The sequence below is a fragment of the Centroberyx gerrardi genome, chromosome 2 (assembly GCF_048128805.1).
Source record: "Centroberyx gerrardi isolate f3 chromosome 2, fCenGer3.hap1.cur.20231027, whole genome shotgun sequence".
In the NCBI taxonomy this organism is placed as follows: domain Eukaryota; kingdom Metazoa; phylum Chordata; class Actinopteri; order Beryciformes; family Berycidae; genus Centroberyx; species Centroberyx gerrardi.
In genome coordinates, this window is record NC_135998.1 from 19,674,919 (window position 1) to 19,701,501 (window position 26,583).

General features: G+C 41.9%; 2 protein-coding genes across 3 annotated transcripts; one reads left to right on the top strand and one right to left on the bottom strand.

Annotated features, from left to right (window-relative positions):
* Positions 1–491: 491 nt before the first annotated feature.
* On the bottom strand, positions 492–13,530 carry fam78ab (family with sequence similarity 78 member Ab). Of its 2 annotated transcripts, XM_078288875.1 has the most exons (3): positions 13,186–13,530; positions 12,001–12,304; positions 492–2,781 (listed from the first exon to the last, which is right to left on the bottom strand). In XM_078288875.1, the coding sequence occupies exons 2-3, from the start codon at positions 12,261–12,263 to the stop codon at positions 2,256–2,258; spliced, it is 789 nt and encodes a 262-aa protein (XP_078145001.1). In that variant the 5' UTR covers positions 12,264–12,304; positions 13,186–13,530; the 3' UTR covers positions 492–2,255. The 2 variants fall into 2 exon arrangements, with proteins under 2 accessions (XP_078145001.1, XP_071752854.1); XM_071896753.2 differs by having other exon boundaries at positions 12,001–13,530.
* Positions 13,531–18,305: 4,775 nt separating this feature from the next.
* Positions 18,306–25,327, top strand: LOC139909584 (inactive phospholipid phosphatase 7-like). Its single transcript, XM_071896748.2, has 2 exons — positions 18,306–18,780; positions 23,635–25,327. Exons 1-2 carry the CDS (start codon positions 18,306–18,308, stop codon positions 24,021–24,023), a joined length of 864 nt encoding a protein of 287 aa, XP_071752849.1. The 3' UTR covers positions 24,024–25,327.
* Positions 25,328–26,583: the final 1,256 nt, after the last annotated feature.

The window sequence follows — 26,583 nt, forward strand, 5'->3', positions numbered from 1 at the left end:
CCCTCCCCCTGCATTTGAGAGATTTCAGTTTGGAGCTGAAGCCCTGCTCAAAGATTAACGGTTAACTGGGCATCGTCTCGCTTATGGTGGTATTTAGCTGACTGGAGCTGTTTATGTGTGTGTGTGTGTGTGTGTGTGTGTGTGTGTCCAAATGCATGCATGCGTGTGTTCATGTGCGTGTGTGTCTTACAGCTGCTGGTGGTGAAATAAAAGGCAGAAAAGCACCACATTTCTGCAGCGGGAGCTACAACTGGCAAAGCCGAGAAGTGGGTCATCTATATGCCAACCAGGCAGTCAGGATCAGACTTGCATGCCTACCGCTCTGCCTTTTCCTCCTCAACAACAGAGGAAAAGAGGGAGCAAGAAGAGGGGAAGGGAGGGGAGTGGAAGAGAAGAGTGGGAGAAAGAATATCGATGTAGATGAAGATTGTAGATCCTCACGTTTGAGGATGAAGAACAAGAATATAGTGAACATAGAGACAGAATGGAGAGAATGTTTTGATTTTAATATATACTATTGTGTGCACACAATACAGAAAGAAGAGGGACATTATAGATTTAAAGGAAGGCAACAGTAATAAATAGAATGTGTATAAGATGTCAGACAGAGGTGAAGGAAAGATGACAAGAAGAGGATAAGGCTTTCTTGCACACACATAAAACATTTCAACATATGGATTCCCAAGGGAGTGATGACTGATCCACTGTTTTCTCACGGACAGTGCCGTCTTATTCTCCAGTTATGAAAAGCAAAGTCATTTCCCCCGGCTGCCGCTGCTGTCTGTGATTGCTTATTAATAACTTTATTGATTGTTTCGATGTGAGCAAAGCAATCACTGACAACTGTGGCGAGAAACAAGAGGGCAGACAGGATGGATGAAGAGATAAAAGAGAAGGGAAGGGAGAAGTCCTTTATGTGTGCTGCACAGTGACAGAGGGCCCTGAGATGATAAAAAAAAAAAGACAATGGAAAACTTTTTTTTTTTCTTGCTAAAGGGAAGTTGTTGAAAGTGTTCTGACTGCCACTAAACACAATAAAGTCTGAATGAAATGAGGTTGACTGATGAGTACCTTTGAGCGCCTTTTGCTTGAGCTAGTATTACATGTACAATTTATTGTGTTGACCACATGTTTTAAACTTGAGTGCCATTGACAAGGGTTGGCTTTACTAATGTTCTCTATATGACCTCCTAAAAAGGGACTCTAGAGCATCTCATGGTTCTCTTTGCCTCTTTAAGATCCAGGGTCAAAATGCACTTGAAACACTTTCAGTTACCTTTGTGTCTGCCAGGAAGTGCTGATTGTACTTATCAGGCAATATACTTGTCAGGTAAATTCAACTCAAAAAAGTATTCAACTAGAATTCTGACCCAGGTCTTCCTCTACGGCGTTGTTCCTGTCCTAAACCCACACAGCCAGCACCAACGGTCTGAAGGAGAAGGGACAGATGAGCACTGAATACTGCATTGCACTTTGTTTAAGGCTAAAAAGTTTGCAGTGGAAAGCAATGTAAACTTAAGGCAGCATGGATTGAATGTCTTGCATGTTTTTAAAAAAGTACTAAAATCTACATCACCCAATGCAATTCGTATTCACTCGCGTGAAGCACAAAACAGTGCTTGTTCACGACAACGACAAACAAAATTAAATGCACTCTCTCCCAGCCCATAAATAAAAACACAACTAGTATTCATACACAAACTTTGCGCATGTCCATGTATGTAGCATGTACGTAGACATGGTCATGGAAATACTTGGATTTGTTGGTTTTCAATCCACCCACACTCGCTAACCCCGCATCCCTTGACCCAAATCACCAAAATTTAAAAAAAAAAAAGATAAAAACAAAGAAATTCTCATCTCTGTTTTTCATTTTTGCAATGACTTCATTTAGCACAGTGAGACCCGACCCAATTTGAAGGTAGAATGGTTGCAGTTTGTTCACTCCAGTTTGTAAAAGTACGTTCCAGCTCCCACTTGAATGCAACACCTGGCCTTTTTCTCAAAGCTGGTTTAGTCCTTGTTTCATTTGTGTCTCTCTCTCTCTTTCTCTCTCCATCAGTTCTTAAAAGGAGAGAGGAGGAGAGAAATTGAGAGAATATAGAGGCAAGGAGGAGGAAAATAAATATCAAAGGAAAGTTATAACAAGAAAAAAAGGAGTGAGAGTTGGTGAAAAGCAGGAACCAAAAAAAGATGATACTGTCAAGGTATCCAAGGCCAGTCTGGTCAGTGGGTCTGTCAGTCAGTCAAATAAGTCAGTATTTGGGTGGGATAACCACCACAGGGTCACCAATCTTTGGCCGCCACATCAGCACCTGGGCGTCATTGGCATTGGGCTTGACCATGGCATTAGGGGGGATGGGCTCGTTCTTGCCCAGGATCCGAGGTTGCTCCTGGGCCACAGGCTCATGCAGGACGGCCCTGTGACCCAGAGGCTTGTCTGGGTCCACCTGGATGTGGAGCTGCATCCTCCAGCGGATCGTCTGCAGGACTAGGGTCTCTGAGGTGGCCTGGTTGATGGCCACCAGCCAGGTAGTAAAGCTCTGGTCACGGTGGATGCTGCTAAGCTGAGGCACGTTGCTGTCGCTGACCGGCACACCCCAGGTCACGCTGGGGTAGAAGTTGTCGTTCATGCTAACGGTGAACTTGCTGTCCTTCTTGGTAGGGCCTACGATGGTGCAGGTCTCTGTGGTGTTGCCGTACCAAGGGTAGTTGACGCCATCGGAGTCGCTGATGGCCTGTATCTTGCCGTCACGCAGGTCAGGGAGCTCCCAGCTCGACCTGGAAATGGAAAGGAGTCAAAGATGAGGATTTACCCAGAAATGGAGCTAATACATTTTCTGAATCAGTGAGTCAGCTATCTAAAAACCTCGGTCAGACTACAAGAGTCTTGCGTAAACGCTTGTTGTGCCATCAGAAATGTGTCCACACTAGGCGACGCGGCAAAGATGGGTGTCACACACATGAAGACAAGAGTTGACGTACTACCTGATTTTGTCATTCAGAAACATTTTCCCATTCATCCAGAACAGTTCACTGTACAAACAATTCCAAGATAGGTGTTGTATTGTTTCTTGCTCCATGTTGAAGAAGCTACAGTTTACATTTATGTTACAAATATATTTTGGAGTGACATTATCACAAGAACAACATTGCTAAAAAATTATTTCACTTAAATTGTAAATGCATACTCATGTGGATTTATTCAGGCACATTGCCATTTTATACCATTTTATAAGAGGTTTATTCCTTCAAATAAAACTGTAGCCTATAACAACTTATCAAGAGTGGAGCTGGAAACCTCTACTGATATAAACTGTCTATGTGAGTGGAAGTTGTTGTTAAAAGCGACTTCTCTTCCAGTTCATTCTCTCGTTATTTCTCTTTGAGCTTACAGTTTTTCACAATTGTTTACACACTAAAATTGGAACTTGAAACGCAATCACTGAAACCTGAAACTCATGTACCAAATCCCTAAACCAAGTCTGCAAAATTGCAAGCACAATTTCTGCTTTACACTCAGTTTTCAATTCTAAATCACACTTTTTGCAAAACACTACACACAGTTCTCTACCTTAGGCACAACATTCAAAAACTAAAATCGCGTGTTCATTTGGAAGCACTGCCATCCCAAATGCTTAAATTAATTTACCAATTGGCAACATCCACTCATCACACATATAAACACTAATATTTGAATTGTTCACTCAGAAATCAGAGCTTTAGCACTATAAAAAAGGCCACAGGTGAGCTCTTCTGTTTTTGAGAACAGTGGAAGCCAATGTTGCAGTGAGAGCTAGAGGAAGAGGAGTGAGAGGAAGAGAAGGAAGAGGACAAAGAAGAGCAAGGAGAACAGTTATCTCAGATGAGATCCGGGTCACTTTGGTTCACCATGTGGTCGACATGGGTTGAGCATGAGGGAGGCTGGGCAGAGAGTCCAGCCCAACCTGAGCTTCACTGCTGCTTTCATCATCCAGACATTCAGAAACAGGACTACAGTATACAATAAAGAACAGTAGCATGGTGTAGAGAGTAGGCTACATGCCTGTTACACCTCTCTACCCCATGCTACTGTTCTTTATACTGTAGTATACTATAGTCCTGTATATCACTAGGCCTGTGCTACTCAGTGATGGTTGGCCAATGTTACAGTAATGTGTCATTTCATATTGAAAAATCTTCTGCAGAACTGAGAGACGACCAGTCTGTGTGAACACAGCTTTTTTTTTTTTTACAGAAAACAAAACACAAGTGTTCCAAAATACTGCATTTTGGAAAAAAATTAAAATGTTTTTGTTACTGTATTGCATTTGTGTGTGTTTATTTATATATGTTTGAGTAGATATACATTGCTGTAACAATCTTTTACAACCGGCTACAGTGTAACACTGAAAATGCAAAAGGCATAAACCTACTGATAAGATATTCATAGTAGTGTTTTCTGTTGAGCACATCAGTGTGTTGTTGGTTGGTAGAAAGATCTATTCATATGATGGCGTGTGCGTGTCATTTTGATGCAAAAAACCATTTTGGAAAGAGATAAAACAGTTTTGAATGCAGTGTTTGCTTTTGCTAGAGATTTGTAGAGTTTTGCATTTTGTGTTTGTGGTTTTGTGTTTTGTGTTTTGTGTTTAGAGTTTTGAGAAAATGAGCCAAAGATTCAGAAAACGTGTGTAAATAATTGTGAAAAACTGTAAAGGATAAGGCTGGTGTTTTTTAATGCATTGCTTACCGTCAACAAATCCTATGAAAATAACAAAATCAGCAATGATTTTGTTTTGCCAATAAGTCTTGTCCATGTAGCCGATGTCCAATGAAGCCATGTCCCAGCAGCCATAGAACTCCATTGTATTAGAAAAACGGTTAAAAACACGTCAAAGAGCCATGCCGTTGCTCTGGGCAACATATTTCATCATCACGATGCACCGGGCCAGCCGACTTTTTCCTCAAACAACTTAATAAGCCGGCTGTAAACACTTTGTGATCTCAGGAAAGTAGTTCCGTAGCACCGAAAATAGTCCCCGGCGTAATGAAGAATTTGTTCCCATTTGAATTTTTTTTTTTTTTTTGACTTTTCGTGGTAACAGTAATTTTTTAAATTGAAACTATGTCTTTGTGAGCTGTATTTCAAGGCTTTTAGCTTACAATTGGAGCCAATGACTTCCGGGTTGACGGCTAAAAACGGTACGTGGGAAGTCAGAAAGTAACGGGAGTAGAGCAAACGCATTGTTGATTTTGTTATTTTCATAGGATTTGTTGACGGTAAGCAGTGCATTAAAAAACACCGGCCTTATCCTTTAACTCCCTTTGGCTGTTGCCAGGATTGCTCTCGGATTTCAGTATTGTTGAGTCTTGTGCCGCTTCACACTACATGAGCCCAGCCAGACTCAGCCCGACAAAATCAAACATCTTGTCAGGCCAAAGGACCAAAGTCTTCCGCCTTGAGCCCATTCACACTACAGGATAATATGCACCGACTGTGCGAGTGATCCCCCCTTCACTCCCCACCAATCGAGACTCACCAAGACAGTCGGAAGGGTCCAGTCGAGCTTAGAATCAGCTTTAAAATCTTGTAGTGTGACGTAGCCTCAACATGGCATCCTCTAAACATATCCTCTTTAAAGGGTAGGTAAAAGCAGAATGACTTTTCTTTGTGTGGAAAGTACAGTTCGAAAGTCACGGAGTACGTAATATTCTAGTATTGTGATTCACCATTATGCCAGAGTTGTAGTTGGGGTCTCTTAGCACTGCGCACACCTGCCACAACTTGCTTGACAAGGATATCATCTAAAATAGGTTCTCTTACCCAATGATAAATGGGTTGAAAGGTTGAAAAATAAGGATAAGAGGAGATTTGGGGATATCGTCCTTCAGCTTGGAGACAAGTGAATATGTTCTACAAACATTCAGTGGCTGCTGAGATTGAGGTCAGCTCAGGCAAATTAACTACACCAAAGGATTCCTAGAGTTAAGCGCTCTCCTGCCTGTCTAACCCTTTCCCCATGAGGAGGAAGTCGAAAAATCTCAATAGTGTGACAAGGTTTCTGCTTGGTATGACCTTATAACAATACATGACAGATAACAGCAAGACGTTTACTCAAGGCCTACCACTTGGACCTTTCTGCCTATTTTCGAGCTCTAAGAGTGAAATTTAGGAAAAAGAAAATGGCTTATAGTATTGAGACACAGCAGGTGACACTGGATGACCGAGGGACCTCGTAAACTCTGGTCCGCCCGTCTATCGATTTTCTGCTCGCAGCAGGAGAAAGATTATCTTTCTTTCCCTTGAGTCAAGGATCAGCAGAATGGAGAAGATAACAGTATGATCACCAGCCACATGACATGCTGCTTGCTTGCCTCAAATAGCGATTTATATATTCACCCAGGGGGTGAGATTAGCATGTCAGGCATGATAATGGCTAGTCCGTGTGTGTGTGTTTGAGTGTGTCCATACATGCACTTTTTGTTCTGACAAATCACCTTATCCTCCCAATCTATGCCTCCAAAACAATTTGCAGCAATCTATCCATGTTCTCAGATACCCAAAATATTAACTCAACTTCCATGGCGAACATGTGTATCAGATTTACTGTGGAAGACTTCTCTTATTTATCATTTATGAACACATGACTTGATAGAAATCTTAAGCTCTTCAACCAAATTGAAAAGACTACGTGCCCCACAAGCACAAGCGCTGGACAGCTAAACTCCCCTTTCCCTCATCCAAATGCATTCTCCTTCATCATCAGTAGATTTCTCTTATCAAAAACTACTGGGAGTTACTCATTAGAATAAATCCCATGGGAAGGACCCTCTAATCTAACCAAGCACCATGCTGGTTTGTTTAGCCAGGCAGATGAAGACAAAACACATTCTGGTCACTTTAACAGCCATCCTTGTGTTCATATGAAATGTTGCTGAACTGTCCCGGTGAAAAGGGTATTTTATACTGCAGATAAAAGCAAGAGTTTTTGAGTGTACAAAGCATGGAGCGAGGTACATGCAGACTGTGCACTCAGCGACAGAGACAAAAGGTTGGCTGATTGTGTCTCAGCAGCTGGAGAGAGGGTGTAATCAATCACAGCATCCTTGAGTCTAACCACCAGTGAGTAAGTGTGTGTGTCTGTGTGTGCGAGTGTGTGCGCGCATGTGTGAGCAGTCCAAATGCACAGTCTAGACTACTGTACCGCCCTACAAAGGCAAACGGCAGGAACTACTTTTTGTGTGTTGCATGTCAAAGTTCATGACTAGGGCTTAGCTTTCATTTCAAGAAGAATTATAGGCAGAAATGCTATTAAACAATGGTATTAACCAAACTAGCCAATTTTAAAACTACTTTTGACGAGGCAAGAGAAAACATTGAAGTATTTCTTTTTCAGTTTACAGTTACTGCTCTTTGGCTTTGTAGTGCAGTACAGACAGACTTATTAAATCACAACACCCATAAGTGTATCAGTATGTTTATGTATATTTGTGTGAGTGTGTATACCTATTCATAAATTCATTCCTATTCATGAGGTAATGGCCTATTCATAAATTCATTCACTCACTGTATCTCACTGTACCTTATAAAACCACAATATAGCTGTTCTATTTAAGAGAGAGAGAGAGAGAGAGAGACAACAAGAGAAACGGAGAGGATAAAACTTGATGTGTGACGTATTCAGAATCCAAGGCGCAGAGCCAACAGAGAAATCATCCACGTTACCATCCTCAGCCGTTCTGTCCAATTACAGCATCCTGAAGGTTTTTACTGCCATGAAAGACACTACTTAGTATGAGAGTCTCAGCAGTGAGAGCAGACTCACTTCTTGCATCCTAAGTGTCGCTGCAAACATGGACAGCCAGCCTGGCCATAAGTGGTCTTGAGATGCTGGTAAATAGCTTTTGTCATTCTCTTCCTTTGCTGTGAAGAAGAGTGCCGGGCAGAATAGCAATGACTTTGATATTGGAATATGTTGATGATATATAAAATATACTTTTGAGTGCATTAGCTATATGTAATGCAAACTTTAAACAAATCCAGTAACCTGAGAATTACTGATGTCTCCAATTCTGTTTTGGGTTTTCATTGGGGGGGGCTATCCTGCTTTTTGTTTATATTAGGATTAAAGATTGGACCTTTAAGTTCATGTTGAGGCTTTTCTGAACTTGTTCTGTAAATGAGAAGGTCCTAAATGCATGTCCTAAAATTAATTTTCCTCCATATACAGAATTCAATATATCGCTAACCAAGGGACATTGACCAAGGGGCATAACCAAATCGACTTTAGCTGAATAAAAAGCCATTATTTCCAATACAATTGTGTGGACTGGATGAATGAGATAATTATTGTAGACACTTACTGCAGTTTACAAAGAGCACTGATCAGTGCAAATGAGATACTACTATTTGAGGGCAATTAATTTTTAGAGAGTAAACAAGGGTTTTTAATACCATCATATCTCTCTCTCTCTCTCTCTCGCTTTCTCTCTCTGTCTCTATCTCTGTCTCTCTCTCTTAAACACACACACACAGACAAACTTACACAGCCACACTGGGGTGGAGGTGTTGGGGAGGGAACTGTGTCTCTAATCTTAGACATGCAGCCCTGAAACATCCTATGCTGCAATGGGTAGCGATAAAGCACGTTTCGGGTATGTGTCAACTTGTGGTTGGCCACTACAAGAACACACACAGGCAGAGAGAGAAAGAAAGAACGAGACAGAGAAAGACAGAAAGAGAGACCTGTTAACAATCATTGCAAATAGTGTTCCTGATATAAGGCCCTACAGCATGTGACACGTGTGTTTTAAACATATTTTAAAGCTGAAATTGTTTAAGTTTGTATTATTTGTAAACACTGGAGCAAAATAACTGTATTCTAATAGTGGGATATGAAAGATGCATAGAGATCATTTTCGATGACTATGTCCTGATCTTCAAAAATCTATCTGTAGGCTTCAAGTACTTCAACGTCTATAGTCTTTTCCAGTCCTGCAGCCAGAAGCCCACATTAGAGATGACTATGCTACTGATTGAACTAACTCACAAGTGCACTTACCAGACAAGTCAGCCTTTCTGACTTCTCCATCAGTGTTATACTCATCTCCCTCAGCAATAACGTTACAGGTGTGTCACTCAAGCTAGAGAGGACTAATATATTTCTAACAGAGTGAGTCTCTTCTGTCTTGGACCTGAATGTCCTGTACCTGGCTGTGCTGTGTGCCACTTAGCATGTTCAAAACCACACGCTTGACTTTGGCCAAGGATATTATCTCTGCCAGAGTGACTTTATCTGACTTTCTATTGAGAATGTAAAAGCTATACATGTAGTCTAATCCCTATGGAGGTATCACAATGCACCAATAGTGCCCAAAGAAAACACAATTGATTTTGATGCCTTACTGATCATCATACAGCTGCTACTATCCAACCTTTAGTCTGATGTAAGAGGAAAGTCTTCGACACACTGCTGCTCGCTCAGGTGTTTGAAATATGCAGGCAGTCATTGGTGGGAGAGGGATTACTTTAAACAAAAACATAGACAGACTAAAAGCAAGAGGCCCTTGAGCTGCCTACAGTCCCACCATAATCACCATGATATATTACACATAACCAGTTATGCTACTGAGGTCATTAATTAAGCTAATTAATACATGAATTAGCAATTATTTCTCTAATAGAAATGTCATACATAAATATTAGCTAATTTATGCAGAAAGGAGCTCCAAAATATTCTACTCAGATTATCTACTCTACAGGGGAACCCTGTGGTTTAAGTATGAAGTTTCTACCATGTGCTTGTTCTTGAGTTATTGTGTTCATGAGAGTGTGTCTACGCGCACACACACACACACACACACACACACAGACACTCACACACACACACCACAATGACGACGTAATGTCCCACATACCATGAACCATGGTGGAGGGACATAAAAAGCATAGAAATTGAAGAAAGAAAGTGAAGATACATGTCGGTGTTTGAGACAGTACTTAGGCAAATTAGTTCTAAGATAAGACCAAGAGCATCACATTTTAGTCTTAAGCCTGGTCTTGACCCACAACAATGTCATGTACACACATTCAACACACTTGATACATTTCCAGATTGTGGCTTTGACTATTTATGCATTGCATATTTGAAAGTTACTTTGCTGTGTCAGCTGTTTTAAATCTCTTGTTTAATTTTGCTAAACTAAAATAGTGTGCTCGGGTGTGTCTGTGCCAATGATATGTGTGTGTGCGTGTGTGTGTGTGTGTGTGTGTGTGAGAGAGAGAGAGAGAGAGAGACAGAGAGAGAGAATGCTCATGCCTGTGTGTGTATATTTTATCGATGAGCAGCACAGACCTCTACCTGCAGAGAATAAATCAGCTACTCCTGCATACAAGAACATTCATTTACTTTTGTATGTATGTACCAGTGCAGACCAGAATACAGAAGAATTCAACACCATCCAGCTAGACAGATACAGGCCTACTAATCATGGACAATTTCCAGTTTTCCATTTCTCTGAAGAATGTATTTACTGCCAAATCATTCCATCATTAGCCTACTTTTAATTTAAAAAAAAAATGCTTACACTGTCAACGCAGCCTTTTGAAATGCATGGCCTAAAATGTTCTCTTTCTAACCACTTGGAGTTGAATCTCTCCTTATTTGGTATGAGCCTATTTAAATTGTTGAGATACTCTGCCAGTCATTTTTACGCCTGATCAAAAAATTCTAAAAACTTCCTCCGCCTAGATAATATCGGGAACACCTTCTTTGATGGTAGTCGTTGCAGACCGAAGTGAAGAAAATGTTAAATTCTCCACGTCTTTCTCTCTTTCTTTGCGACAAGCCCTGAGCCACTGAGGGGTGAAAATGAGTTTAGTGTTATCTGATTAAACGCCTGTCGTCTCATGCTTTTAATCGGGGCTGGGTAGTAACAAAATAAATGCAACAACGTTATTTTAAATAATAAAAAAAAAGGTCACTATATTCCGTTACCTTGCCTAAAAAAAATAATGCTTCAGATCACATATAGGCTATTTATGAGAAATTAGAGGGTTAGGCTGCTTCTGGGAAAGTGAAAGCGAGAAACTCAACGCCATTTAAATAGTGGCAGGTGTTGTGCGTCTTTATAAACATGTGGCACAGAGGGAAATTTGTTGGTATGCAAACCTGAAATAAGCTTCCTGAACTTTGTCATTTTTAATTTTCGTATCTCTACCTTTATACCTCAAATTGAAAGCCTACTGGGTTTGGGTAATCCCTGGGATTACGTTACTGATTCCAGTTTTGATGAGGTATCTAGTAACTGTGATGGAATACCTTTTCAAAGTAACCTACCCAACCCTGCTTTTAATTATTGATAACCTGAATTGTGCCGGCCCGTCAGAGGTGTCAGTTGAAGTTACCCCGTGATAAAGTTATCCAATAGAGCTCCAGGTGCTTCCATCATCATCATCATCATCATCATCATCATCAGTGTTGGGCTCGTTATTCAAAAAGTCATTACTCGCTATTCAATTTTACAAGCAATATTATATCTTTACGCATTAATCCCTGGGATTCAAATTGGGAGTCGTATCCTCCTCAATTACCTGTAAATGATCGGGGTAACCAAATAGTGTTGGTGTCCAATGTTCTTGTCACCATTTCGCTCGATAAAGAAAACAGCCTGGCCTACTTGCACCTATAGTGAAAGTAAACTCTTCTGCCATTTCTCAACTAACTCAGCGTGAGTGGTGAAAACGTGCTGCAATTGCGCTGAAAACAAATCAATGGATGATGGTGGGATGGGCCTATAGTTTGTGGATATTTCTACCTCAATCTGACAGTTAGATGGATGCTAAAGTAATGACTGTTGACTACTGAAATTTAAATAGTAATTCATTACAGTGCTCCTTACGGGGAAAAGCCGGCTACCACTATGACGCGTAACTGAGTGCCAACATGCTCATCACTAAACAATGATCATCATCAAAGCCCGTCTCCGAATAATATAAAGAGAGCTGGTGATACTCACATCCCCTTGTTTCCATATTTATTGTAGAACTCCATGTGGTTGCAAGCTTGAATCCAGCCGATGGTCCATGTCTCTTTGCCGGCTACTGGCGGCACCAGGACCCGGGCAAGTGCTCGGAAGTGGGGTGTCCGGTAGCGCAGGACCACACTGGAAGACTCGTCGATGCTGGTGGGGTTGGAGTCGATGGAAGAGTTCACCTCCAGGACGATGATACTCTCTCGGAAACTCTTGGGCTTACACCTGATACTCTGGATACAGCCCATTGCATTAAATAGCAACACAATCCACAACAACGTCCAGAGGTCTGGAGAAGAAGAAAGACGCATGGAAACAGCAAGAAGGTCACCACAGTTGGATCCACATCATCTTGCCCAAAAATAGCATATGAGAATCAAAAGTGTTTATTCATAGCAGACTGTTTCACTAAAAAGTCATGCATCCTGCAACCAGCTCTTTGATCCAAAACTATAGTCAGAAAAGAAGAAAATACAAAACAGGGCGATCTTCACGTTCACGGGCGCATGCTTTCCGGTGCGTAAAACGCCACTTCACCTAAAAATCGAAGATAGGCTACAACTTTCTGTTCCGTTCAAACTGTCATGTCAGAAGTCATTGCCTCCTCAAAAGCGCTCTATCGCCTCCACGGAGCGAGACGGCGCTCGACCTTGTGGCAACATGCATCCATTGGGGAAGGTGTGCTTCATTGCATACGGTCCAGGTTCATTATGAGATAAATAGGCTACAATTAATTAGAACCACTGACGTTACATGTCGCCGTCATATTAGCCTCGTGTCCTTCTGACTCTGTAGGTCCGTTATCATGTTCCCTATAGGCTGTCATGCTATATGCATTACAAAGCCCCTATCTCCAGTCTCTAGTGACAGGACTTGTAATCGAGAAATATATTTTAGTGTGCACAGTGGACGCTGACACCAGAGTTATAAATGACAATATGGCAGCGCAAAGGTGACGCTCAAATTCTGTGGTGTAGGCTAATGTCCATTTAATCTGCAGTAGCCTCAATTAATCAAAATAAAAAAGTGATATTTAACGATTTTTAAAAAAGGCTACTGTTCGTTCCATATCTCAATACACAGTATGTGCGGATTAAAGGATCATGCATTGCAATTGCATGAAGTGTGGTCTATTTTCAGTCGACAAAAACAACATGCACAGAAGTCTACCTATAAAACAATTCAGCGGAGAGTCACCAATTTCATCAGCTAGGTGAAATCTTGGAGAAATTCAAAGCCGATCTGAATGAACGGCGGCTCACACAGTTCCTTGGTCAGAGAGGTAATTCCGTTATCTTCTCACACCCGTTCCCGTTATTTCTCCTCTATTGCTGCAAATAATTTCAAGGTCCCACAGAGGTAGCATTTCGGCAAGCATTTAAATCTAATCGAGTTTGGGGTTGAGCACCGCTACATCCAAAGGCAACCAGGTCAACTTTAGCCCCGATTTAACGGGATCCATGTTTTAATTTAAAAGAAATAAATTATAAAGCCTCTAAAGGGATGAATGCGAGTTGTCACATATTTCGACCAAGCCGGTAGTTCGAGTCCTCTCTCTGATGGGATGCAATTTAGCCTAAATTCCTGCACAAGCTGTCATTTCTCTGTGCTCGTCCCATCGCAGCCGCGGCAGGTTCACCCTCCCGCATTGGTCTATTTCAGCGGCTTGGGAAGCAGCTCCTTTATAAGTACCTTTGAGACGACACTTCCGCTCTAAGCTGCAGGCATGCTGGGAAATGTAGGTCTAAATGATGCTGCCTCTCAGAATGCATGGGAGTGACTGTCAAATTGGTCCGAACTTGCTGCAGGAAATTTATTGTACAAATGTATTGTTCTATACTACAAGCCCCCACAAGAAATGTAACAGGCTTATGTGTGTCCACTTGGTTCCTACACAGCAAATTTCCCAGTCAATAAGTATTGATTTTTCAGTGACACTTATTTGGAGTTGACAAGTGTTGGTTGTAGTATCTGAAAGTGTTAAATGAACTTTTATGTGTGGACTTATTATTTGATAATACAAGATTAAAATATAATCAATAAGATCACTGTAGACTCACTGTGGAGTACGAAAGATACAACACATGTCTCTATAGGAATATTATAATGATCTCGTCTCAAGATTAGGCTATTTGTGTCATTGTTGCCTCTATATTAGCTACAATGTGTGAAACTTAAATGACTCAACATGTCGTTTTGTCCATAAGGAGGACATTTTGGGGGGGTCAAAATTCATTGACTCATTCAGTTTCATTCACTTGTATCTGTGTCAGTTACCTCTGCTGGTCAGTAGATGTCTGTTGCCATTGCCTGTCGTATGTTGTGCCATCGGTTGTAGGCTAATAACTGTGTCGAATGGGGGGGGGGGGGGGGTGATGTCACTAAAGCTCCTAGCTGCCACAGTTCCTTATGTGAACGAGCAGTGTCAGTCGGGAAGCAGCCTGCACAGTTCAGCAGTGTTGCAGAGAGGCTCTGCTGACCGAATCACCCTGGGGTGCGTTGCATTTGGTAACGATTTCTCCTCGTCTCCTCGCCTCGCGTCTCCTCCTCGACTCCTCGGTCAAAGGTCACGGGGGAAAGGAGGAGAGGAGGAGAGGAGGCGAGTGAACCGTGTCCTGTCAATTGGAACGTCCTCGCACGCGCCACACTGAAATGACGTTTTTGAAGTGTGGCATTTGAGGCGCCTCACTATAATGAACCAAAGTTGTATTCTTTTTATTCCCCTAAATGACCATAGCTTTAGCTGTAACAACATAATGTGCAAAATCATGGGCGTCGCAGCTATTATATGACAAGTCCCACCCACTTTTTAAAATTATTAGTTTAGCTATGGTCTTTGTCAAACAGTGCCGGGTTCCTCTGGACTTCTGTCATCAGTTCCTCAGCAGCAGCTCCATCACTGCAGTGAATTACTGAGTTATCCCACCCCTTCTTTGTAGAACTTTAGTTTGATTGGTTGAAAATGTTTTATCGTTGTCTCTACAGCCAGAAAAATCGCTCTGAGATGGAACCAAGAATATAGTTATAGTTGTCGTTTTGGATGTTCTTATAGTTACAGTTGTAGTGTGAACACAGACATTATATTTACTTATAATGATTTAAATCTTTTTATAGTTATAGTTATCTTTATAGTTATCGTTCTAGATGTGAATGGGCCTTGGTGGGTCACACACTGTCACCACAAAATGTTCAGGAAATTGTTAACTTACCGAAAATCAAAGCTTGGCATTTAACAAAATGTTCGTATTTTGTTCGCCTGTTGCTTATAGCCTTCTTGTTTTTGTTACACAGTCTCTATACTGACTGACAGCATCATAGTAGTAGAAATGATTTGAAGATGAATGTAGTTTATTGGAGAATGCATAGGGGCACTTTGACTACAGTTGTCCTCTCCACTTTACTCATTGATTTGATAACATTAAAGAAATTAATTTAACAGAAATTGCAATTGCATGCAAGCATAAAGAGATCCTCAAGTTTAAATAAACAATGATTGGTTATTATTAAAGATGGCTCTGAATTAGTCATCAAATCAATTTCTGTACTTTTAGCTTTTTAATATCTTCAAATATGTGATCTGGGGCCAACCACTTCCTCTGGATGAAATTACAATACCCATAATTTTCTCATGCTAGTATAGCCAGATAAAAGTATCAAACCACCTGTTAAAAGGCACCAGAATACAGGAAATGACATCTACTCTGTTAAAAATTTTCGGGGGGAGAACCCCCAGACCCCCGTTAGATTGTCCCACCCACATTTCCAATGCTTTCTACGCCCATGTGCAAAATACACAATGAATTGCTGTTAATGAGGTTTAGTAAGAATGTATTCTCCCCGAAGAGAAATTCCATAACTCACACAAACACAATTCATAAGAAAGATTAATACAGAATGAGAGAAGCATCAAGGCTACTTACAACTGTGGATTTTATCTGTCATTTTTCTCTACACGTTTCTGACGGTATGGAGCTGAGGTTTAGGCTATAGGCAGTGAATTATCTTCAGTCATTATTTCCGCATGGAGGATACACCTGAGTATCCTCCGACCACGCCTCTTTGGAGGACGGAGGCGAGGAGACATGAAGGATCCTTCATGCGTCTTAAAGGGCCGCGAGGACGGAGGAGAGGACCCATTTTGACCAAATGGAACGCACATCTGGTTCAATGTCTGTAGACATTGGCATGCCTCCTAACGGCCACTAGGGCAGAATGAATGAATGAATGAATGAATGAATTAGTATGTGAGTGAAGTACTTTCTGGATCCATGTGGTGCTTCGCATCTAAAAATACATCACAAGCTTTTGTGAATACAGAGATAGTTTTTAATAGGCGCCTTAGCTCAACATGAATCTTGAAACGTGTAGTTTCCAGTTTATAATGTATTGTAAGTAGTGAACAAATTATGTTTTGCATGACATGCTGGACATGCATCAATGAATGATTTCCTCAGTCAACTATAAATAGTAGGCTACTCTGGTTAATGTATCCGTCTTCTTGACTGAGTGGCCTGCACTTGCAGTTTGATCCCCACTCATTGCAATACGGCTGACTGTATGAAAGTGATCGGGAAAATCTACTTTGATGCTCTGAAAAATCTTTACACAAATAAGATAGGCTACATCTTAGTTGTGTTCATTTTATGTGATAGAATCATTAGTTTTACACTTGCTTTTCAAACAGACGGTCTCCCTCCCTTTGTTTAGGCTCTTTGTTTATTTGCCTGCTTCATTATTCTTCCTTTCTTTCTTTCCAGAGGGAATTAGTCTTTTGACAGATAGCGCCATCTAACTGTCAAGTCTGACGAGTGTATAGGTTTCTCTCTCTCTCTCTCTCTCTCTCTCTCTCTCTCTCTCTCTCTCTCTCTCTCTCTCTCTCTCTGATTTTAGTGTCAGAGGGGCTGGATTTTGAAGGTTTTTTTGGGGGTGGGGTGCATATGTGTGGATTCTCTGCCCTTCAAAATTCAGCCCCTCTGACACTAAAGTCATTTTTAGGCCTAAACAGTTTGCATTGGGTCTTCTGCATTTGTGTGTGATGTCAGCTTAGCCTAGATAGATGTTGGGAATTATTGGAAATGTCAATGTACAATTGATATACTTGGGTTTGATACTTTAAGCTCGTACATTGGTCAGCTTCACAGACAAAACAGGTGGTGAACTTGAAACTAGCTGACAGGTGCGCTAAAGGAGCAGGAAGATCACCGCAACAACTATCCATCCTGAGTCTTGAAAACAAATTTTTACGTAAAACGTGAAAAAAAATCTGCCAGTGGGGCGAGGTCATTTCACTTATTCCAATGCGTATCGACTTGTTTCAAGGCTTTGTTCAATCAAGTGTCATTTGTGGCGCGATCTGCCTTTTTTCATGAGAATTGTCTCTAGTTTCTATAGAAAATTCCTGAAACACGGAACGTTACATTTGAAACCAGCGGAAGCATATCACCCTATTGACAGAATAATTCACTTATTTTAAGAAAAATAAGACTGAATATGAGACTAAAACAGATGTGGTTTTCGCCGTGACAGTGCCTCTGCTTTGCCGCTATCCATTTAAGCACCTTGGAGAACTCCCGTCCATAAAAGAGCGCACCGCAGAGGATGAATTGGGATTGTGCGTAAAGTACGTCAAAACTGCTGGGGAAAAAAAACACAGATGCTGCACTGTCTGGGCTCGCCTGTCTGAACAGTCTTTGTGGATGAATGTGAATGACTGTTCACTTCTTCAGATTTTAGCGAACTAAATCGGTCTACATTAGATTTGCTCGTGCGGTTCCTTGGATGTCAATGTGGCATTATGCATATGGAGTGTGCTGGAGAGATTTGAGTGATGCTATATGGGCCATATTCACCCGTCGCCTGGTAAGATGACAACATTTGCCTGTGTCTTGCGCATTTCTTGCATGTTTCTACTCTGGGTAAAATCCATGCTAGTTTTTCACAGTTCCACATGCAGCAGTAAAGCACCTGTTATTTGTATGGTTGCGCAATGTTATGGTGTAACAAGATGCTCATGATGTTATTTTATGTCCACGCTGTAGATCGTGTTTCACTGGATTGGCCGAAGCAAATGCCAGTCAATCCACTCTTCATGCCTGCATGGTCGTGGTATAAACAGCATGGCCAAAGCACATTCCAGTCGGTCTAAATATATCTATTAAGGCCACAGGAGGGGAAGGACTGGTGTAGGGGTTTATCTTGGGACATTTCACTGTCCAATTCGCTTGAATTATCTTTCGAAGATTGTCAATCGGTAGTTGCACCCAAAGAGGCGAAGTTGGCCTAATCCAAACATGCCCTCTAGTCACAGTTTGAGATCCAGGACGCGGGACAGAAACAGCGTCCTGGGCAGACCTGAGTTCATGTCCCTGAACCAGCCCCTCCGAGGCGGCGGCCCGTCCGAGAGCCGAGGCAACGCGAGGCGACCGGGTCAAATCAAACACCAAACAAGCCAGCCAAGTGAAGAACCTACCGACAGTGCCAACAAGGACAGGAAAGAGCCCAGCAAAATGCCAGAAGAAGACTGTATGCAGTTGAACCCTTCGTTCAAGGGAATAGCAATGAACGCCCTCCTCGCCATTGACATCAGCCTATCCAAGCGCATGGGGGTCTGCGCCTACACGTCGTCGTCCTGGGGAGGATGCCGGTCCATGGTCGCCCTGCTAGCGCTTACGGGGCACGGCATCACGTGGATCATTGGTACTATCGTGTGTCTCACAAGGAGCAACACTCTGGCTGGACAAGAGGTCCTGGTCAACCTGCTGCTTGGTAAATGCCACTCTACACTCACTAACCGCTCCAAAATATTATTTGCAATTCAACTCCCAAATACATAAAGCTGCGTGCGTCATGGTTTTAGCTGTCAGAAAACAAGGTGCCCTTCATTAATGCTATTCAACAGCCCGTGGGTTCTCAAACCTTTTCATCTCATGGACCCCCAAATAGAAAAACATCTTTGTTGTTGTTGATTGAGTATTGAATTAAACAGTCTACACACTGTGGGGAGGCAGCAGTGGTGAACACCAGTACTGCAATCCAGCTGATGCTGATTTCATTTTATTTTCACCTCTGCAGGAAAGAGCACACACCCCTCTCACTTGGAGGAAGCATGCCTTTCTCAGAAAGATTGGGGGCACTTTTCTGTGTGTGTGGACCAAAGCCAAGTCTGTTTTTATGTGTGTATGCTTGTGTGTTTATTACAAGCCTCACTACTTAAATTTAAAAGTGAATCACCATGCTCCCTTTGACATTGGAAAGGTGGTAGGATTTTATTTTTATCCCTCTGCTGCTTGTGTCTGTGTGTGACTGTTTGTATGTCTGTGTATATGAATTTGTGTGTGTGTGTGTGTGTGTGTGTGTGTGTGTGTGTGTGCGTGCACGCATGCACAGTCATGGCTCAATCGCAGATTATTGACCAAAACGCAGTCCAAATCTCCTGGACTCTGATTGCAAGCCGGTAAATCTCTGGATTTGGGACACCGTTAGGACTTTTGTGTTTGGGACATTGTTCAGTTGCAAATGCCTATTTATTATGTGTGGGTCCAGGATAATTTGGGCCCATTTGGATGTGTCAGGGAAAAATCTAAGAACATCAACAAACTGATTATAGGAAATAGCTGTGCAGTGCATGGGGATTTAATAATTAACTCTGACAAAAATTATGCTGTCAAGCATTTTTATCCAACAAGAGAGTATTCAGCCAAAATTGGACTGTCAGGATGTCTTGTCTTATGGCTATACAACAACTGTGCTGGACGAAACTACTTTGAACTGGTGCTTTGGAAACCCAGTCTAGTCAGATAAATAAAGACTGGTAATGTCTAAGAAACTGTTGAATGTCAACCACAGAGGCTTGAATGACACAAAGTCTGTCAAAGACAGACCTTGACTGTGCAAAGGGACGTCCCCCTCCTTATTAACCACAGTCTAGTATCTCCAAGGTGTCGTATTCTTTGGCCTGTTCTTCTACTTGCAAGAGGGTGAGTGTAGGTGAAGCACGTCACTCCATTTCTCAGAGAGCCCATGTTTAGCTTAAAATAAGCCACCATTCTTCTTCAGTCTTCATTCGATGTATGTGAAAGTTATAGGCAGCTCCTATATGAGCTGTAATTATTACCTGTGGAGTAAAGACACACGGTGAGAATAAAACTCTCTCATTTAAGTAATACAGTTAGCAACCTGTGGGCCCAAAAGAGACTTTGTCCCTAGATATTCCATTACCACAAGCTGTTTTGACATTCAGAGTCCTGCAGTTGACACAGTTACAGTTATAGGCTCCTTTAGGACGCGTCTGTAAGCAGAAAAATTCTCGTAAGAGCAAACTTTGGAGGGAGATAACTGCATCTGTTTCCAAAACTTTACATGCCTATGTATCCATAACTTCTAATTGCACATGTTTTTAATCCCCTGAATTAAAGTGTTCACTGCACACACCAGTCAATATTCTTCAAAGGCATTAGCTAACTTAGTAAAGAGTGGAAAACTGCTCCTTTTCCTTTGGGTTGCTTGTAGTCCAGACGTCCTGCTACAGAATAACTGGCAGGAATGTTAGTTTATCAATAGAAGCATGAAGTTATTATTTAAAAGGAACTTAATAACATTGCTATAGGTCACTATAGCCAAAAGACTCTCCACCGGTTAGTGTAACTGAGCATAGATATCTTTGGCTACAAGCAGTCAACAGAATGTTGAGTTCAAATTAAATTTACACCCCTTGGCAAAGCAGTATTTTTTATTTTTTTTGCCATCATTAGATAGCATAGTGAAGAGAGACAGGAAAGATTGGGGAGAGAGAGAGAGGGTTGACATGCGACAAAGGTCCCAGACTGGATCTGAAACCAGGAAGTCGTGGTTACATGGTACGCGCCTTAGACCACCGAGCCACCAGGACGCCCCAGACAAAGCTGTATTGCAGTAGTCACTGTTTGGGGCAGGGGAAGCCTCTTTGGGATTAAAAGGTGGCATATCACTGGTCCTGATGTGGGAATTTTACATTTTTTAAATATCTAATCTCTGTAGAGTTGCAAGCTAGAGCAGCACTGAAACTCTCCTATATGTTAAATGAGTCAAGTTTCATTCTGTAATGTTTGGTTTGAGGGTAGATGGGCTAGTCAACCTCCCTAACATGGTCTCCCCAAAACGACCTTCGCCCCTCTAGTCAACATGCCACTGCAGTGGTATAGCGGCTCTTTATCCTAATACAGGGCTGCAGACCAGGCACAAATTATTGCATGCACAAGGAAGGAGTGGATAGCTTATCTAATTCATTTTGTCTGGCCACCAAGAGTCAGTTAGAATCACAGACTGTGCTCTCTCACCCTTGCTAGAGTGGGAGAGAGAGACTGAGAGGAGGGAATGCACAATGTGTTTGGCCAAGGGTGTGCTAATACTCCCACATCTTAGCTTGGTAGAGAGAGGAACAGTGGGCATTGTGGGCTTTCTCACAATGCAAGTTGATCTATGGAGGCCTGGCCACATATCTGCCCACACCTGTTGCACTTCTTGGGGATGCAGTTTCCATTCTCAATATAGCAGGTTCCCCTTGAACTGTAAATCCGAGTTCAACGCCCCAGGACACGAGTGGCTCTTACTGACAGGAAGACTTTGTTGGCTGCTCAAAACAAACAGTTTTTGCGGCAGCTTGTAACTGTTAGAGACTGGGTGCTGTCTTGGTGATTGAAACATGCCGCTACACTATGGTGACTGCAATTGTGCCGTCTATCCTACTGAAAAAGTTTCACAGCCAAGAACACTGAAAATCTCACCGGATCTGAGTGACAACACAGTATTGTGTCTCTACAGCGGCACAACGGCAGCACACTGCAGAATGCAAACCCTTGCACAGGGAAAAAAGGAGCAGCACTCTGCCAGCACAAATTATCTAAAGGCTATGACTCATAGTAACAGAAAAAAATCATTTATACAAAATAAAACTACACACATATTTCTCTTGAGTGTTTGAGCCGTTTCATTGCTATTACAATGCAAAATAGTGCAATATGAGTTTTAACATTTACACTAAAAACCGCTGCAAAAATGTGTATGCATTCTGAAAGAACAGCTTTCTTTATTTAACATTTTATTTTATATTTTTTATATTGTCTTCAATAGTACTCTGTCTTTCATGCGCAATCCGCAATCTCTGGTAACCTGTTATTTCACCTGGGTTCCATTTTCACATCACTCTGAACCACCAAAACCACAGTTTTGCTCAATTGTTTCCCCCCGTTCCTGAAGAGCTGCGTCTTGTGATGCAAGAGGGTGAAGATGCCGACAAACCTGACAAAACAAACTGAACTGACTGGCGTTATTCAGTTGAAGGACATCACATGCAGCCTTGTCCTTATGGCTGGTAATGTGACATGTCGTTGCTTGGTTTACCTCCTGGCTCACCTTCAGTACGTGTAAGATGGGGACTGCCAGAGGGCACCCTGGGGCCCTGCAGCAAATACACTCACATCTCATCAGTTTCAGTGATTGGCTCATGCCCTGAACAGTCCTGCCTTCTTCACTCGAGTGTACTTTTCTGTCCTAGCCCATCTCTTCTTTCCTTCCTTTCTCTCCTTCCATATTTCATTGTCCGTACTATTTCAATGGTTTCCTTTTTCCCAGTGAACATGGAGATGACGCCTCCACCGCAGTTTGATTTCATGGAGCTTGAACAGAAGTTGAAATAAAGCTCTAAATAGGAGAGTGGGTGGAAGAGAAGTAAAGAGCGGACAGCATAATCAATATGTCGGACTACTGACAGTTTCCTAGCGCAGTCGGATGGGTGTGTGTGTGAGGCAGGCAGGGACTTGACCAGAAGCAAAAGATGGTGATGGCAGGGATATTTTTGGGAGTGCAATGGAGCTATAAAAGGCATTTGCAAATGTATGGTATGTGGTATGTAAAAGACAGACGTGTCTCTCAAAGCCAGTGTTGCTCTACGCCCTATTAGTGACTGTTACCATGATATGTGATTAGCCTACTTATTTACTACAGTTGTTTTGTGCCTTATTTAAGAACTCACTACATTATATTAAAAGCCAAGATGAAACAAACACAAGCAGTAATATAAGAAGTAACAGAGCTAAGGAGGCATGCGTTAGATTGCAGAGTTTCCACATCGATTTAGAGACTTTTGAGTGAGATCCTGTTCCCACTCTGGACTGTAAAGAACGGTGCTGCCTTCTGTCTTCCACAAGCTCTCCCTTTTTCTCACATGCTCTTTCAAGCCACTGTGGCATTTCATTACTGTTGAGTCAGGTTTTTGTTTGCAGATTTACAAATAACCCAAATGGAGTAGTGGAGGGAGAAGCTAATTGGTCCAGGCTGGTGCAGTTCGCTTTGTTTGTTGTAGTGATTTCACTTCCCTGGTGTAGTTTTTAGTGTTGCGTGTAATGTGTTTAGTTTATTAGTTTATTAGGACAAATGAGTTTGTTGTGAACAGATGTTCTCATTCACAGCCATGACCGAGTGTGTGGTTATGGGGGAAAATGTAATTATTTTCAGGAACCTATTAGTTAGGCTCCTGAAGATAATTCTGTGTGATATCTATGCACTTTGTAGTTTATAACATGTCAACACAAGTTCTGTCTCCATAACCCGCCCTCACTCACTCTCCTATGTTTTTTTTGACAGCCCTCATCCTTGACATCATGACTGTAGCCGGAGTCCAGAGACTGGTCAAGCGCCGAGGACCCTGGGAAATGACGCCGGGTTTCCTGGACTATGTCGCCATGGACGTGTACTCCTTCCCTGCGGCACATGCCAGCCGGGCCGCCATGGTCGCCAAATTCCTGCTGTCCCACCTGGTCCTGGCCGTGCCGCTCCGCATCCTACTGGTGCTCTGGGCCCTCCTGGTGGGCATGTCCCGGGTGCTGCTGGGGAAACACCACCTGACCGACATGGCGTTTGGCTTTGCTCTGGGCATGCTCCACTTCAGCTTGATGGAGTCTGTGTGGCTGTCGTCAGGCACTTGTCAGACTCTCATTTCCATAGGCACGCTTAGCTGGAGCCCGTTCAGTTGAGCCTTTGATATACGGCTATGCATCACAAAGCTTATTTTATGCTCTAGAACCTAGCGATGTTAAGGGCTTAGGAAGGTTGTGTTATGTTTTTTGCAAGGGTCAGAGCTACTGCATATTGTGAATATTAACACTTGGATCTAGACGCAGGCCTGCATGTAATGCCAAAGACACGTCAGGCAGGTCATAAGACTTCACAAGGCCTTCATAATGCTTCTGTATCTCTGATCAAAGCAACACACACACCTGCACTGCTCCTTCACCTCCAGTCAGCGCTAATTGATCGAGGTACAATTGAGAATAATGCTAATTCGCAACGATTTGATAAAAGCACAAATAAGATGGTTTGGATTTTGATATTCCTAACAGTACCACTACCATCCTCGTCCTCAGCCGGACCTCTTTCTATTTCTATCCTCTTTCTATTCTTCCTCCAAGACTCCCTGTGCCGCTTCCTCTTTAGTTTCTTACCTCTTTTTACTTCCCCTTTCTCTGTTCCCTCTTCCTCTTTACTGCAATTATTTTTTGAAATGTTTGAGCTTTTATTTTGGATTTCAATGGGAAATCATGTTGGACATTGAAAAGTGAGTTTGGTGTAAGTGTGTATCATTAGATGTATCATTAAAATATATGAAGTAAATGACGTTGGGATATTCCACAATGTTCCTTATTGGCATAGCGATGATGTTGGTGATACCTTTCTGACTGAAATGATTGATTCTATTCACAAGCAGAATTATTTATCAAAATGTGACCTTATTTTGATGTTACTGAATTTGGCTTGTTTGCTGAAAACAAATACCACACTTACTGTATAGAATCAAGGATTTTTACTACAGGGCCAAATATAATTTCTTGTATGCTTTAATGAGTTTAAGCCTACTTTATTGCAGATATTTGTTCACAGCTCTTTCACTGCAGCCTTTTCTGCTGCAGTCTATGCTTTAGCCCAACAGATAATCATGGTCTGTTTGTCAGTGGTGCTGATTCTATACTCCGCTAAACAACTGAAGTGTGTGTGTGTGTGTGTGTGTGTGTGTGAGTGAGCGTGTGGAAAACATCATTTTTGAAATATCCGTTTTTATGCATTCAGTAATTTTCTCTTCTGAGTGTTTATTTTATGGACAATGGAACCAAACTTGCTTGGACTTTTTTGCTGTGGCAAAATATTTCAGTGGGTTGGATCTGTGTGTAAATACAGTTTTGTGTACTTCAGCATGTTTTCTTTTGTACAAGGATGAGTATATCATATTTTCATTGTGTTTTTGTCTGTCTCATTAGCAAAATGAGGTGGACAGTCAGTAAAATGTGGAATGCCTTCTTTAGTATTTCTTATATTGTTTGTGCACGGTCATAAAGATGCCATTTACCATCACAGTTTTTGGCTTCCTCTTGATTTCCAGGGTGAATTGTGTGTTTGTGAGCGTGTGTGGGTTAGATTCATGCTGTGCATCTGTTTACTTAAGGTTATGCAAATAGTTGAAATCTGGGTACATCTCTGTTCCAAGGGCCATAAAGAAAACATCAGTAAACATTAATCCATAAGTGATGTCTGTTCTCATGAATCAGCTGAAGCCTAGGAAGCATCATTGCCCCATTATTGTAGCTCTCCGCAGGAAATCCTTCCTGCATCTAAAAGTGGTTTCACATAATGATATCTTCAACGTGGGAACTCTTGCGTGTCTGTGTATGTGTGTGTACACAAGCATCCATGTGAGTGTGTGTGTGTGTGTGCCTGTGTGTTTCATGCAGTGGCATTTGTGCACATATTTGTGTCTATACCCAAAGATGGCTTCACCATCGTAGGCTCAGCTGTAAGCACGGACTGCTGAGGCGAGCTAACAAGCAAGAAAATTGGACCTGCCTATATTGAACTATGGACCACTGCTACTCATAGGGGGAAGTTAGTTCATATTCACACATGCCTTTGAATTCTTTATTTGTCACAATGTTCATCCAAAATGTGCAGTGAAATGCAATGTGGCATAAATCCTCAAGGCTGTGCTGAAAATTTAAGATGAAATAGAATCTAATCTAAATACAACAAAATATACAGATAGAGAATAGAATAATAAAAAAAAAGATATAGAAAATATAAAATTTGAATTAAAAAATATAAAATAACTTAAATACAACAAGAGTAAAGTCTGAAAAGACTTAGCAGTGGTGTGCAAATTGCAATATACATGTGCAAGTATGCAAGTTAAATATACAGTACTTGTGCAATATGTTAATGTGCAAAACCATGCCAACAAAGTTCAGCCAATGGGCAGCGTGTGTCCCCTGGCAAGGTCAGAGTTCACAGTTCTAATAGTTCTAAGCTGCTAAGCTGATGAGGAGACAAATTGAGGAGAAATCAACTTTAACTGGCAACCCCATTCAATAGAACTGGTATATGGGCTGGGAGAGTGTCCAAAACAACAAAGCAGCTAACTCTCTACTAGGTGCGTTGCTCTCTCTCCTCCGTCCCCTCCTGCCTTCACCTGTTTCTTCCTCTTCCTCTCTACCCCACCCAACCTACAGAACCTATTACAGATAGGGGCAACTCCTCCCCCCATGAACA

Bases quoted from the DNA above. Each gene is read 5' to 3' on its own strand.
- LOC139909584 (XM_071896748.2), top strand. From the start codon at position 18,306: ATGCCCTCTAGTCACAGTTTGAGATCCAGGACGCGGGACAGAAACAGC. The intron at 18,781-23,634 runs GTAAATGCCACT...TTTTTTTGACAG, and splicing joins CCTGGTCAACCTGCTGCTTG to CCCTCATCCTTGACATCATG.
- fam78ab (XM_071896753.2), bottom strand. From the start codon at position 12,326: ATGCGTCTTTCTTCTTCTCCAGACCTCTGGACGTTGTTGTGGATTGTG. The intron at 2,782-12,000 runs GTGAGTATCACC...TTCCATTTCCAG, and splicing joins AAATATGGAAACAAGGGGAT to GTCGAGCTGGGAGCTCCCTG.